The 12,242-nt window shown below is 44.0% G+C and overlaps 2 protein-coding genes across 7 annotated transcripts in view; one reads left to right on the top strand and one right to left on the bottom strand.

Annotated features, from left to right (window-relative positions):
* Positions 1 to 792, bottom strand: part of LOC307017007 (deoxyribonuclease-1-like) — a 12,419-nt gene extending 11,627 nt beyond the window's left edge. For 2 of the 4 annotated variants that reach the window (XM_079646423.1, XM_079646424.1), the window contains exons 1-2: positions 646 to 776; positions 361 to 554 (exon numbers count right to left, since the gene is read on the bottom strand). The gene's annotated coding sequence lies outside the window, so the exon portion shown is untranslated. Of the gene's footprint in view, positions 1 to 360; positions 555 to 645 lie in introns of all 4 variants that reach the window. The other 2 variants (XM_079646426.1, XM_079646425.1) reach the window with 2 other exon arrangements.
* The window catches only part of LOC307017006 (uncharacterized protein), a 19,146-nt gene extending 7,171 nt beyond the window's left edge, over positions 1 to 11,975 (top strand). For 2 of the 3 annotated variants that reach the window (XM_079646422.1, XM_079646421.1), the window contains exons 2-4: positions 7,613 to 8,384; positions 8,509 to 8,678; positions 8,896 to 11,975. In XM_079646422.1, the coding sequence (XP_079502548.1) occupies positions 7,650 to 8,384; positions 8,509 to 8,678; positions 8,896 to 11,605 (3,615 nt within the window). In that variant the 5' untranslated portion in view covers positions 7,613 to 7,649 and the 3' untranslated portion in view covers positions 11,606 to 11,975. Of the gene's footprint in view, positions 1 to 6,372; positions 6,521 to 7,612; positions 8,385 to 8,508; positions 8,679 to 8,895 lie in introns of those variants that run through there. The other variant, XM_079646420.1, reaches the window with a different exon arrangement.
* The last annotated feature ends 267 nt before the right edge of the window (positions 11,976 to 12,242 follow it).

Here is a 12,242-nt window from a genome sequence, read left to right as displayed (position 1 = left end):
TCTGGACTGTTTATATTTATTTATATTTTGATGCTAATACTTTTCTACTTTTACTTGAGTAACATTAATGCATGACTTCTACTGTAACAGAGTATTCCTACACTCTGGTTACTTTTACTTAAGTACAAGATCTGAGTACTTCTCCCACCTCTGGACAGTGGTTACATAAGCTTCAAAATCATAGGTGCGCTCTGGTACTTGTAAAATGATCACTAACCCCTGCATGTAACCGAACATCAGAGAAAACCAAGATGTGTCCGAATGAAAGTACAGCTTTAGCCTTGGGGTGTTTTCCCTCTCATGTACATTTTAAACCCAATATACTTCTGCAAGGCTTTTCTGAGTGAAGGGTATTCTTACCTTATCCCAGGAGATGAGCAGAGTTCACAAATGAAAGGTTAGGTTTCTCAGAGAGACCGAAGTTCAACAGAACCCAAATCAGCCAGCTGCCTCAACACAGAGCATGCATACTCTCCCCACCTCCCTTTCTAAGTAACCTGCCATTTCCCTTTCGCTGTCTTTACTTGGAAGGGAGTTTTCATTGTTGCGACACTCTATATTTTTAAATACAAAAACAAAGTTAAATAAAGAAATTATGAATAAAACGTAATGAAAGTAAAAGAAAAACAAACTATAAGCACTTACAAGAATCCTCTTCAAAACCAGAGATGGGTTTATTCCTCCTTTTTAAAATGAGCATGAACATGTGAGATCAGATTAGAACGTTCCTCATGTTCAAGCTTGAGTTCCTGTTTCTTGATAAGCCATGAGTCATTCAGAACAATAAAACTCTTGTGATACTCATGTACTTTATTGATTTACTGATACTGACTCAGAACATTTGTCAAATTGAACTTTGCCAGGTGATAAATGCATCTTGTAACGTCGTGACGACTATCAGACCTTTGTCCTTGTGACCGTCTGAAAGCCTTGATAAACATATTTTATAAAAGGCCAAATAACATAACTATAAAGTGTTTTTTTGACAGCGTAAGAGCTTTGTTTAGCAGTAAAAGCTTTTATATATTAACTATATGCCCGGTGAAAACCTGCTGCTTTTGGGTTATCATTACTAGAAGTTATAATCCTTTAGGTTAAAATATATGAGCACAAATGCAGCATGTGAGACATGCTCGATCCGTAGGTAATAAATAGATGATTTTATGGCATGCGATAACGTAAATAAGCAAGAAAAGAAGTGCACATGTCCTGAAATCAGTGTGTAAACAAAGTTTAAAACCTTTGTTTTCATGAAAGAAACAACTTGTAGGGTTTACTTGATTAAATCCTAGGAAGTGTTCGCACTGGAGCAGGAGATCTCTGAGCTGAAGCTGCTGTCTCTCACAGAGGATCACAACCACTTTCTGCTCAGCTACCCCTCCTCACTGCCAGCCCTCAGTGAAGCTACATCAATCAATCAATGTTTATTTATATAGCCCCATATCACAAATGTTACATTTGTCTCAGTGGACTTCACAGTTTGTACAGAATATCAGTATGACAATACGACACCCTCTGTCCTTAGACCCTCTGTCCTTAGACCCTCTGTCCTTAGACCCTCACATCGTACAAGGAAAAACTTCCAGAGAAACCCCACAGTTTAAAGGGGAACATGGAGAAACCTCAGGGAGAGCAACAGAGGAGGGATCCCTCTCCCAGGACGGACAGACGTGCAATAGATGCCGTGTGTAAATTGAAAAGATAATACATTTGAAACATAGGTAGTCCAAATGTTTGGAAATGCATGTGTGTATAATAGGAAGATGAATCCACGAGGATATCCATCCAGGACTTATGATCCAGGACCACAGCCACGACTCAAGATCCAGGACTCGCGATCCATGACACAGGACCGCAGGATCATCCATGACTCCGGATCCCGGCGTATATAGACACCAAAAACAAAGACATTTGGGGAAGCTGGGTTAATGGGAACATGAGAGTACACAGGTATAGACAGAGAGAAGGAAGAAGTAAGATGTCCCCCGACAAACTAAGCCTATATCAGCAAAACTAGGGGCTGAATCTAATCAGCCCTAACTATAAGCTTTATCAAAAAGGAAGGTCTTAAGCGCACTCTTAAAAACGGATAGGGTGTCTGCCGCCCGAACACAAACTGGAAGCTGATTCCACAAAAGTGGAGCTTGATAAGAAAAGGCTCTGGCTCCCATTGTACTTTTAGAGACTCTAGGAACAACCAACAACCCTGCATTCTTGGAACGCAATGCCCTAGTACAGGGGTCGGCAACCCGCGGCCCACGGGCCGCATGCGGCCCTTTAAGCCCTCTGCTCTGGCTCCCTTGAGTTTAGACAAAAATTAGAAGGAAATAAAATAAAAGTATTTGTAGGACTATTTATATTTTGTTGCACGGTGTAAAATGTTTGGTATCTTGTATTTTGAGGTGATACTGTGACACATAAATAAAAAACAAAAAGGTTTTAATTAGATCAACTAAAATATGCGTCACATCCTGCTACGGTCCCGCGCGAGCGCCTTTTCCTGCGGGTGAATAACCTGACCCCCGGCTCGATGAGCGAACTATGGATAGATCAAAGAAAAGTACCGGAGGAACACAGGATTTAATTCTGTGTGGACAGAGTTATATGCTTTGACAGCAAACGATGCTGGCTGACCGGTATGTTTGATATGTGGAGAGAAGTTGTCAACGGTGCTGCAGCCTTTACGTATCGAGGAACAACAAGGAGAGGAAGACAGCTGACGATCTTCAGTCATAATTCAATGGGGTATGTCATTTATTTCAGAAACACTTTTTGTTATATTCCATGGAATGCTCTTAACGTCCCGATAGCAATGAATATATTAAATGTTTTGACAATAAATACATACAAAAATTAATCTGTGGAAGCCGTAGCGCTGTAAAAAGCACGACCAATCATTTTATCCGGCCCGGCTAAAGTAACTGGATGGCCTACCTGCCTGTCAGCCTTCCATCTGTGCACAAACTGATCTCGTGGCTTCATTGATGATGCGCGTTCGTGTGTGTTGGAGGAGGGGCTCTGTGAGGAAGTTTGAAGGAAGAGGCAGATTTTTTCCGGTTGTGTATTTTCAAATTCTAGCGCACTCGAGCTGGTTTCTCCATTCTTACCTACCCTACCTTTAACTCTTTGTAGGGTGCAGCTATATGTTTTATTTATTTCAAAGTGGGCCCATTTTAATAATATTTTTTTTCCCTTCAAATGTGCAGAGGACTCCCCAAGTGCTATGTTTAATTTATTTTAAAGTAGGCCTGTGTATTATTTGTAATTCTCCTTATAGGAGTTCTTTGTTTCTTATTAGAGGTTAACAGTTTTATATAATGTAATAAAAAGCCTAATAAATGCAAAAAAACTGTAGTTTTTGTCTGATATAACAATAAATACAACTTTATTAGCCATCAAGCTATGAAATATGTTTTGCGGCTCCAGACAAAAAAATGTTTGGTAAAAAGGAGCAAAATGGCTCTTTTGGTCAAAAAGGTTGCAGACCCCTGCCCTAGTAGGACAGTAGGGTATAATGAGTTCTTTAAGGTAAGATGGCGCCTGCCCATTAAGGGCTTTGGAGGCCAGAAGAAGAATTTTTAATTCTATCCTGTGTTCTATAGGGAGCCAGTGTAAGGCAGCCAGAACAGGAGTAATGTGGTCCCTTTTCCTAACTCTGGTTAGTACACGAGCTGCAGCATTTTGAATCAGCTGAAGCGACTTGACTGACTTCTTGGTACACCCTGATAATAAGGAGTTACAATAATCCAGCCTTGAAGTAACAAATGCATGGACTAGTTTCTCTGCATCGTTTTGAGGCAAGATATGCCTGATTTTTTCAATGTTACGTAGATGGAAGTAGGCGGTCCTTGAGATTGATTTTATGTGGGCGTTAAAGGATAAATCCTGATCAAATATAACACCAAGATTCCTTACAGTCTCACTGGAGGCCAAATTAATGCCATCCATAGTTAGTATATCTTTAGATCATTTGTTTCGTAGATTCTTCGGGCCAAGTACAATAACTTCAGTTTTGGTCGTGTTTAACATCAAAAAGTTTAAGGTCATCCACGTTTTTAAGTCCTTGAGGCAGTCTTGAATTTTATTTAGATGATTAATTTCATCAGGCTTGATTGATAAATATAGTTGAGTATCATCCGCATAAAAATGAAAGTTTACAGAATGATTCCTTATAATATTGCCTAACGGAAGCATATATAGGGTGAACAAAATAGGTCCGAGCACTGAGCCCTGTGGCACTCCATGGCTAACTTTGGTTTGCGTGGAAGATTCATCGTTGACACGTACAAACTGAGAGCGTTCAGATAGATAGGACCTAAACCAGCCTAAAGCAGTTCCCTGTATGCCAACTAAGTGCTCTAGTCTTTGCAATAGGATATCATGGTCGATAGTATCAAATGCAGCACTGAGATCGAGCAAGACAAGAATAGAGACAAGTCCCTTGTCAGAGGCTATTAGAATGTCATTTGTGACTTTAACCAGAGCTGTCTCTGTGCTATGTTGTGTTCTAAAGCCAGACTGAAAATCTTCAAATAAATCATAGTTTTTTAAGTAATCAGCTGTTTTGCGACTGCTTTCTCAAGAATCTTTGAGAGGAACGGAAGATTAGAAATAGGTCTATAGTTGGCTAAAACCTCCGGATTGAGGTTGTGCTTTTTAAGAAGCGGTTTTATCACTGCTACTTTGAATGATTGTGGAACATAGCCTGATAATAAAGACATATTCATAATATTTAATAAAGAAGTGCTAATTAATGGAAACACTTCTTTTAACAGCTTAGTTGGAATCGGGTCTAAGATACACGTTGATGGTTTAGAAGAGAGAATCATTGAATTTAATTGTTCAAGGTTTATGGCTGAAAAGCATTCTAGTTTACTATCTAGTGTATTATTAGAACTTACGTTTCCGGGAGCTGTTGATAACACTATACTGGTCAAAGGCAAGAGGTCATTGATTTTGTTTCTAAGAGTAACAATGTTATCGTTAAAAAAGCACATCAAATCATTACTACTGAGTGCTATGGGAATAGAAGGCTCAGTCGAGCTGTGGCTCTCTGTCAGCCTGGCTACAGTGCTGAAAAGAAATCTTGCATTATTCTTATTCTCATCTATTAATGAAGAATAGTATGCTGCTCTGGCTTTACGCAGTGCTTTCTTATATTCATTGAGAGTAATATGCCAAATTAAACCAGATTCTTCAAGTTTAGTGGAACGCCATATCCTTTCAAGTTGTCTCGACTTTTGCTTTATTTTGCGGGTTTGGGCATTATGCCATGGAGCTAATCTATGTTGTTTTATTTTCTTCTTTTTCAAAGGAGCAACAGAGTCTCATTTTATTCGCAGAGCATCTGTAGCACTATCAACAACATGATCAATTTGGGGTGGTGTACATTTTGTATAAGTTTCCTCCCCTACATGCAGACATGCTATCGAGTTAAGTATTGGTGGAATCTCTTCCTTAAATTTGGCTATAGCACTAACAGATAGGTTTCTGCTGCAGGAGCTTTTGGCTCACACTCCTCCAGCATCAACATCCGTCCTCTGAGCTACTTTGAGGACGTGACGCGGCCCTGTCAGCAGTCAGAGACAAGCTACAGGACGTCCTGAGAGAGGAAGGGACAAACGTCTCACCCACTGAAGTGGAGGTTTTACTGTAAGCAGCAGAGCCCACCACCAGAGCTGGGTTCTTACAATATTCACAGGAGATCAGTCTGGATCAGCCTGTCCTCTTACAAAAAACGACCAAATAGGTTGATTGTTTAAGCAGCTTAGATTACGGCATTACGACCCATAGCCACGTTTTAAAGTGTAGCACCTCTAGTGGTCGTGTAACAAACAACATGCTCCCGTTTATTCGTTTATTCACAAATAACCCTCTCTGGAAAATCCTAAATTGTGGAATAGTTTGGCCATTAAAACGCTTTTTGATTCGATTTCTGGCGAGAAGTGTATATTGTACTTTTAGAATCCACGTCCAGATGATGTGTAGGATCTATAGTTTGATAGATATTACGGAGATGATCTGAGTTCTCGTCAGGATAACGTGTACATGCGGCAGCTTCCATGTAAAGTTAGCGTGGGTGCAAACAGTTTTCATAATAAAACCGGATATATTCTCCTCACTGTCAGATGATTACACAGTGATATCTGCTCATCCACTAAGAAACATCAGTTTATCCTTGTTAATTACACAATACTGATTGGTTTAAATTGTGTACAATGCTTTTGTGTTTTTAACCTTCGATTCAGAGAAACAAATAGTTTTTTCGGTGTTTAGACACTACAGTTTCCGAAAGACACTACACTACCCAGAATCCCCAGCTATCGTTTGGGACTACAGCATCCGCCTTGCTTTAAAAACAGATAGTCTGTCTGTCTGTCTGTCTGTCTGTCTGTCTTCCCAGAAGTCACGTGACTCCTCTGAAGCTGCAGGACGGGCAGCAGTATATAAGCAGCTCCACCTGGAGGACCTCAGTCTGACAGGAAGTGTGTGTGGCTGCAGCTCGTCCTCTCGTCACAAGGTGAGAAACTCTCCTATTTCCTCCCTGAGCTTAGATACGTGAACAGAGAACACCCTTCCTGTTGATCAGAGAAACTGCACGACATCAGCAGACCTCCATCGCTTTGGGTTTACACCCCACACAGCAACAGCATTAGGATGGTTGAAAGTAAACTATTATTATTATATTATTATTATTATTATTATATTATTATTATTATATTATTATTATTATATTTTTATATTATTATTATATTATTATTATATTGAGCTGAAATCCTGTGTGTCCCTGTCGTTGATCAAACACAGGGTTTATCAGGAGATCTGCAGAGTGTGTTACGTAACGCCGTGACACCCAGGTCACAGTCCATCACAGTCTCCCTGATATCGCTCCAGATACCATGAAGTCATTTCATTTCATATGTGGACAATATCTCAGGGACCAGTTCAGGGTCCAGGGGGAGGGTCCTGAGTCAAGGGGAGGGTCCTGAGTCAAGGGACGGGTCCTGAGTCAAGGGGAGGGTCCTGAGTCAAGGGACGGGTCCTGAGTCCAGGGGCGGGTCCTGAGTCAAGGGGCAGATCCTGAGTCCAGGGGAGGGTCCTGAGTCAAGGGATGGGTCCTGAGTCAAGGGGAGGGTCCTGAGTCAAGGGACGGGTCCTGAGTCCAGGGGCGGGTCCTGAGTCAAGGGGCAGATCCTGAGTCCAGGGGAGGGTCCTGAGTCAAGGGACGGGTCCTGAGTCCAGGGACGGGTCCTGAGTCCAGGGCAGGGTCCTGAGTCCAGGGGCGGGTCCTGAGTCAAGGGAAGGGTCCTGAGTCAAGGGGAGGGTCCTGAGTCAAGGGACGGGTCCTGAGTCCAGGGGCGGGTCCTGAGTCAAGGGGCGGGTCCTGAGTCAAGGGGCGGGTCCTGAGTCAAGGGACGGGTCCTGAGTCCAGGGGAGGGTCCTGAGTCAAGGGGCCGGTCCTGAGTCCAGGGACGGGTCCTGAGTCCAGGGGAGGGACCTGAGTCCAGGGGCGGGTCCTGAGTCCAGGGGAGGGTCCTGAGTCCAGGGGCCGGTCCAGCTGTGTAGGTCTGGTGGATCAGTTGCCTACCTGTTTTTGTCATTCTTGTTTCAGACCTCCTCTGTAGTGGCATCAGAAGGAAGCCTCCAAGATGGGCATCGCGGATGAGCTGCTGGATCTCATGTTCAGATGGATGGAGAAGAGGGAGCACTGTGCGAAGCAGCTGAGGAAACTGGCCCGGGAGCTGGAGGATCTCAGAGAGAAGTGCAATGGCAGCCAGTGTGTCGGGAACACAGTGTCGGTGGTGGGAGCTGCTAGCCTGCTTGGAGCCGGGGTGGCCACATTGTGCACCGGCGGATTAGCGGCTCCGTTTCTAGGTCTGTTAGGAGCAGTCTCTTCAGGTGTAGGTTTAACCATATCTCTGGTTACTCATCTTACTGAGCACCTCTCATCCAGCGGGACAATGAAGAAAGCGCAGCGCTTAGAAAGCGAGAGCAATGAGATTGCAGAAAAAATCAAGCGTCTGTTCGAGAAGCTGAGGAAGGAGTGTAAGGCGGAGAGCTTCAACGCAGATGAAGACGAGCTGGACCAACGAGTCATGGCTAAGATCCCTGCAGCCATCGCCAGAAGGAATGGTCAGAAGTGGACGGTCTGTGATAGCATCAAGTGGTCTTCTTCATCTGGGCCACAGTCTTCTCTGGAAGCGCCACTATCAAACCCACTAATCATGCCTGCAATTGCGATTGGAGTTGCTGGTATTTTAGTAATCTTTGCATTTAAAGCAAGTGGAAAGAAATCTAAACTGCTGTTTGCTGAAGCAGGCAAACAAATCATCAAAAAGATGTCCGCAACTGGACTCAAAACTGCCCTTAAAGGAGCGGGCATGGTAAGACCTTACATGTGTTTTTGAATGACTCTGAAATCCTCTGCATACAGCTACATATCATACTAGTTTAGAGACATCACTGTGAATGTTGTTGAGGCTGACGGTGTGAAATATTCCTGCTCAGGTTGCTGGAGGAGCTGTTGGACTTGCGTTTGCACTTCCTGAGGCGATAGACAGCTGGAAGAAGATGATCGAGAACAATCACGTGACTGAAGCGAGCCAATCCCTGAAAGATACCGCCGACGCCTTGGACCAGGTGATCCGGACACTGAGGAATCAGTTCGACGACATGAAGTGAGATGTTTATTTTACCGCTGGGTGGCTTTGACTATAAAAAGATATCAACATTTATTAGTTGATTTATATTTTTTATTAATAATCTGAAGTACGGAAGACCGGTACCTTCCAGAGAAACTTAACTAGGAGTTTAACCTAAACAGATATCTTAAGCATTGAGCCAGGGCAAAGCAGGTTTCTTGAATCATGCTAACTGGACTGGTTTCGTTCACAGGACGAAGATGGCTAACAGGCAACGAGAACACGAGGAGAGGCTGGAGACAGAGAGGCTGGAGACAGAGAGGCTGGAGAAAGAGAGACTGGAGAAAGAGAGGCTGGAGAAAGAGAGACTGAAGAAAGAGAGGCTGGAGAAAGAGAGGCTGGAGAAAGAGAGGCTGGAGAAAGAGAGACTGCAGAAAGAGAGGCTGGAGAAAGAGAGGCTGGAGAACGAGAGGATGGAGAAAGAGAGGCTGGAGAAAGAGAGACTGGAGAACGAGAGGCTGGAGAAAGAGAGGCTGGAGAAAGAGAGACTGAAGAAAGAGAGACTGAAGAAAGAGAGGCTGGAGAAAGAGAGGCTGGAGAACGAGAGGATGGAGAAAGAGAGGCTGGAGAACGAGAGGATGGAGAACAAGAGGATGGAGAAAGAGATGCTGGAGAACGAGAGGATGGAGAAAGAGAGGCTGGAGAACGAGAGGATGGAGAAAGAGAGGCTGGAGAAAGAGAGACTGGAGAAAGAGAGGATGGAGAACGAGAGGATGGAGAAAGAGATGCTGGAGAAAGAGAGACTGGAGAAAGAGAGGCTGGAGAAAGAGAGGATGGAGAAAGAGAGGCTGGAGAACGAGAGGATGGAGAAAGAGATGCTGGAGAAAGAGAGACTGGAGAAAGAGAGGCTGGAGAAAGAGAGGATGGAGAAAGAGAGGCTGGAGAACGAGAGGATGGAGAAAGAGAGGCTGGAGAAAGAGAGGATGGAGAAAGAGAGGCTGGAGAACGAGAGGATGGAGAAAGAGAGGCTGGAGAAAGAGAGACTGGAGAAAGAGAGGCTGGAGAACAACAGGATGATGCCGTTGGGTTTCAGTGGTTTAATGTACTGGATGATGATGCCGTTGGGTTTCAGTGGTTTAATGTACTGGATGATGATGACGTTGGGTTTCAGTGGTTTAATGTACTGGATGATGATGACATTGGGTTTCAGTGGTTTGATTTACAGGATGATGCGTGGTTTCAGATGCATGGCATTGGGCTTTACTTTGGCGAGAGCACTACAGGAACACAGGAAACTAAAGATGGCGGGCATTGCGTTGGGCTCTCTGATTCTCTTTCTGTTTCTGTTTCAAGGTGCCATTTTCTGTAAAACAGACAAAGATATGAGTTTGAGTTTAGAGAGAAGCATCCAAGGGAAGGAGACTGAATCCCACATGGGTTTAAGACATGAGGAAGAAAGACAGGGCCATCAAGCAGAGCGGACAGGAAGTGAGTTAGAGAGAAGGAGTGAGTGGACAGGAAGTGAGTTAGAGAGAGGGAGTGAGCGGACAGGAATTGATCAAGAGAAAGACAGTGACTGTGCAAGAAGTGAAGAAGAGAAAGACAGTGAGTGTACAGGAAGTGAAGAAGAGAAAGACAGTGAGTGTACAGGAAGTGAAGAAGAGAAAGACAGTGAGTGTACAGGAAGTGAAGAAGAGAAAGACAGTGAGTGTACCGGAAGTGAAGAAGAGAAAGACAGTGAGTGTACAGGAAGTGAAGAAGAGAAAGACAGTGAGTGTACAGGAAGTGAAGAAGAGAAAGACAGTGAGTGGACAGGAAGTGATCAAGAGAAATGGAGTGAGTGTACAGGAAGTGAGTTAGAGAGAAGGAGTGAGCGGACAGGAAGTGAAGAAGAGAAAGGGAGTGAGCAGACAGGAAGTGAGTTAGAGAAAGGGAGTGAGCAGACAGGAAGTGAAGAAGAGAAAGGGAGTGAGCAGACAGGAAGTGAAGAAGAGATAGGGAGTGAGAAGACAAGAAGTGAAGAAGAGATAGGGAGTGAGCAGACAGGAAGTGAAGAAGAGATAGGGAATGAGCAGACAGGAAGTGAAGAAGAGAAAGGGAATGAGCAGACAGGAAGTGACGAAGAGATAGGGAGTGAGCAGACAGGAAGTGAGTTAGAGATAGGGAGTGAGCAGACAGGAAGTGAAGAAGAGATAGGGAGTGAGCAGATAGGAAGTGAGAGCATCCAAAGGGAAACCCCATTCGTCAGGGCAGCGTTATTAAATGTTCACTCGATGAACAAAAAAACATCCAAGATCTCAAAGCTCATCACAGAAAACCAGCTGGACGTCTTTTTCTCCACCGAGACGTGGTTAAAGGAGGAAAAAGCTCGCAACGTACTCAGGGATGCCTCGCCCCAAAACTTCAGATCCATCCGTCATGTGAGTGAACTCAACGGGTATAGAGGGGTAGCTATCCAGGTCTCTCCACGGTTGCATAGTGAACAAATTCAGATTGACGACATGGAGACCTTTGAATGCGCGGGGACAGTTCTGCAACACGATGAGTGGGAAAAACCCGTCCTGAGCATCAACGTCTATCGCCCGCCAAAGAAAACCCAGAGCACCATCGCCAACTTCCTGAAAGAGTTTCAGGAACTCTTGGATCTGGTTTCCCAAAACTACAACAACATCATTGTGACCGGAGATTTCAATATCTGGGTTGATTGTCATAATAAGACCTATGTTCAAGAGTTTCTAAAGTTTCTACTGATCAACGGCTTCGATCTGCACCCAAGGGAGCCGACCTACCACTCCGATCACACTCTGGATCTGGTGCTCACCAGAAATGTTGAAGTCTCTGACGTTGAAGTCCGGGACGACCAAATATCAGATCATTACACCGTGTATTTCAACTGGAGGCCAGTGCCGAAAAATAAAAGGAAAAAACCAGACGAGGATGGGAAACGATTTAAAAAGGGTTAAAAATGTAACTTTGACTTTCTCAAAGTGTTAAGTAATACAGGACTCGTTTAAGGTCTGATTCTGATCATTTACTTCAGTTTTAATTTGCCCCAATGAAACAGTGTGGTTCTACCCTTAAGATAGAAAACCCTATCCTGGCTCCTGATTGGTGGAATCAGCTCCCCATTGACATCAGGACAGCAGAAACTCTGCAGATCTTCCGTCGCAAACTAAAAACGCATCTATTTCAACCGTACCTTAGCAATTAAGCTATAGCTGAAAAGAAACAAGACACAAAGTACTTGTTGAGTTCATTTAGGCCTTGCTTCTGATTCAGCAGCTCTGAGTTTTTGATCAATGTAATAATATATAATATGTAACTCGTCTGGACTGGTGTTTCCATCTGGACTCGTGTTTCCGTCTGGACTCGTGTTTCCGTCTGGACTCGTGTTTCCGTCTGGACTCGTGTTTGCGTCTGGACTCGTGTTTCCTTCAGGAGTCGTGTTTCCGTCTGGACTCGTGTTTCCGTCTGGACTCGTGTTTCCGTCTGGACTCGTGTTTCCGTCTGGACTCGTGTTTGCGTCTGGACTCGTGTTTCCTTCAGGAGTCGTGTTTCCGTCTGGACTCGTGTTTCCGTCTGGACTCGTGTTTCCGTCTG

Source organism: Notothenia rossii, assembly GCF_949606895.1.
Source record: "Notothenia rossii genome assembly, chromosome: 8".
NCBI classification, from domain to species: Eukaryota; Metazoa; Chordata; class Actinopteri; order Perciformes; family Nototheniidae; genus Notothenia; species Notothenia rossii.
The sequence above is the reverse complement of the archived record's forward strand: the minus strand, read 5'-3'. Positions and strand labels throughout refer to the sequence as shown.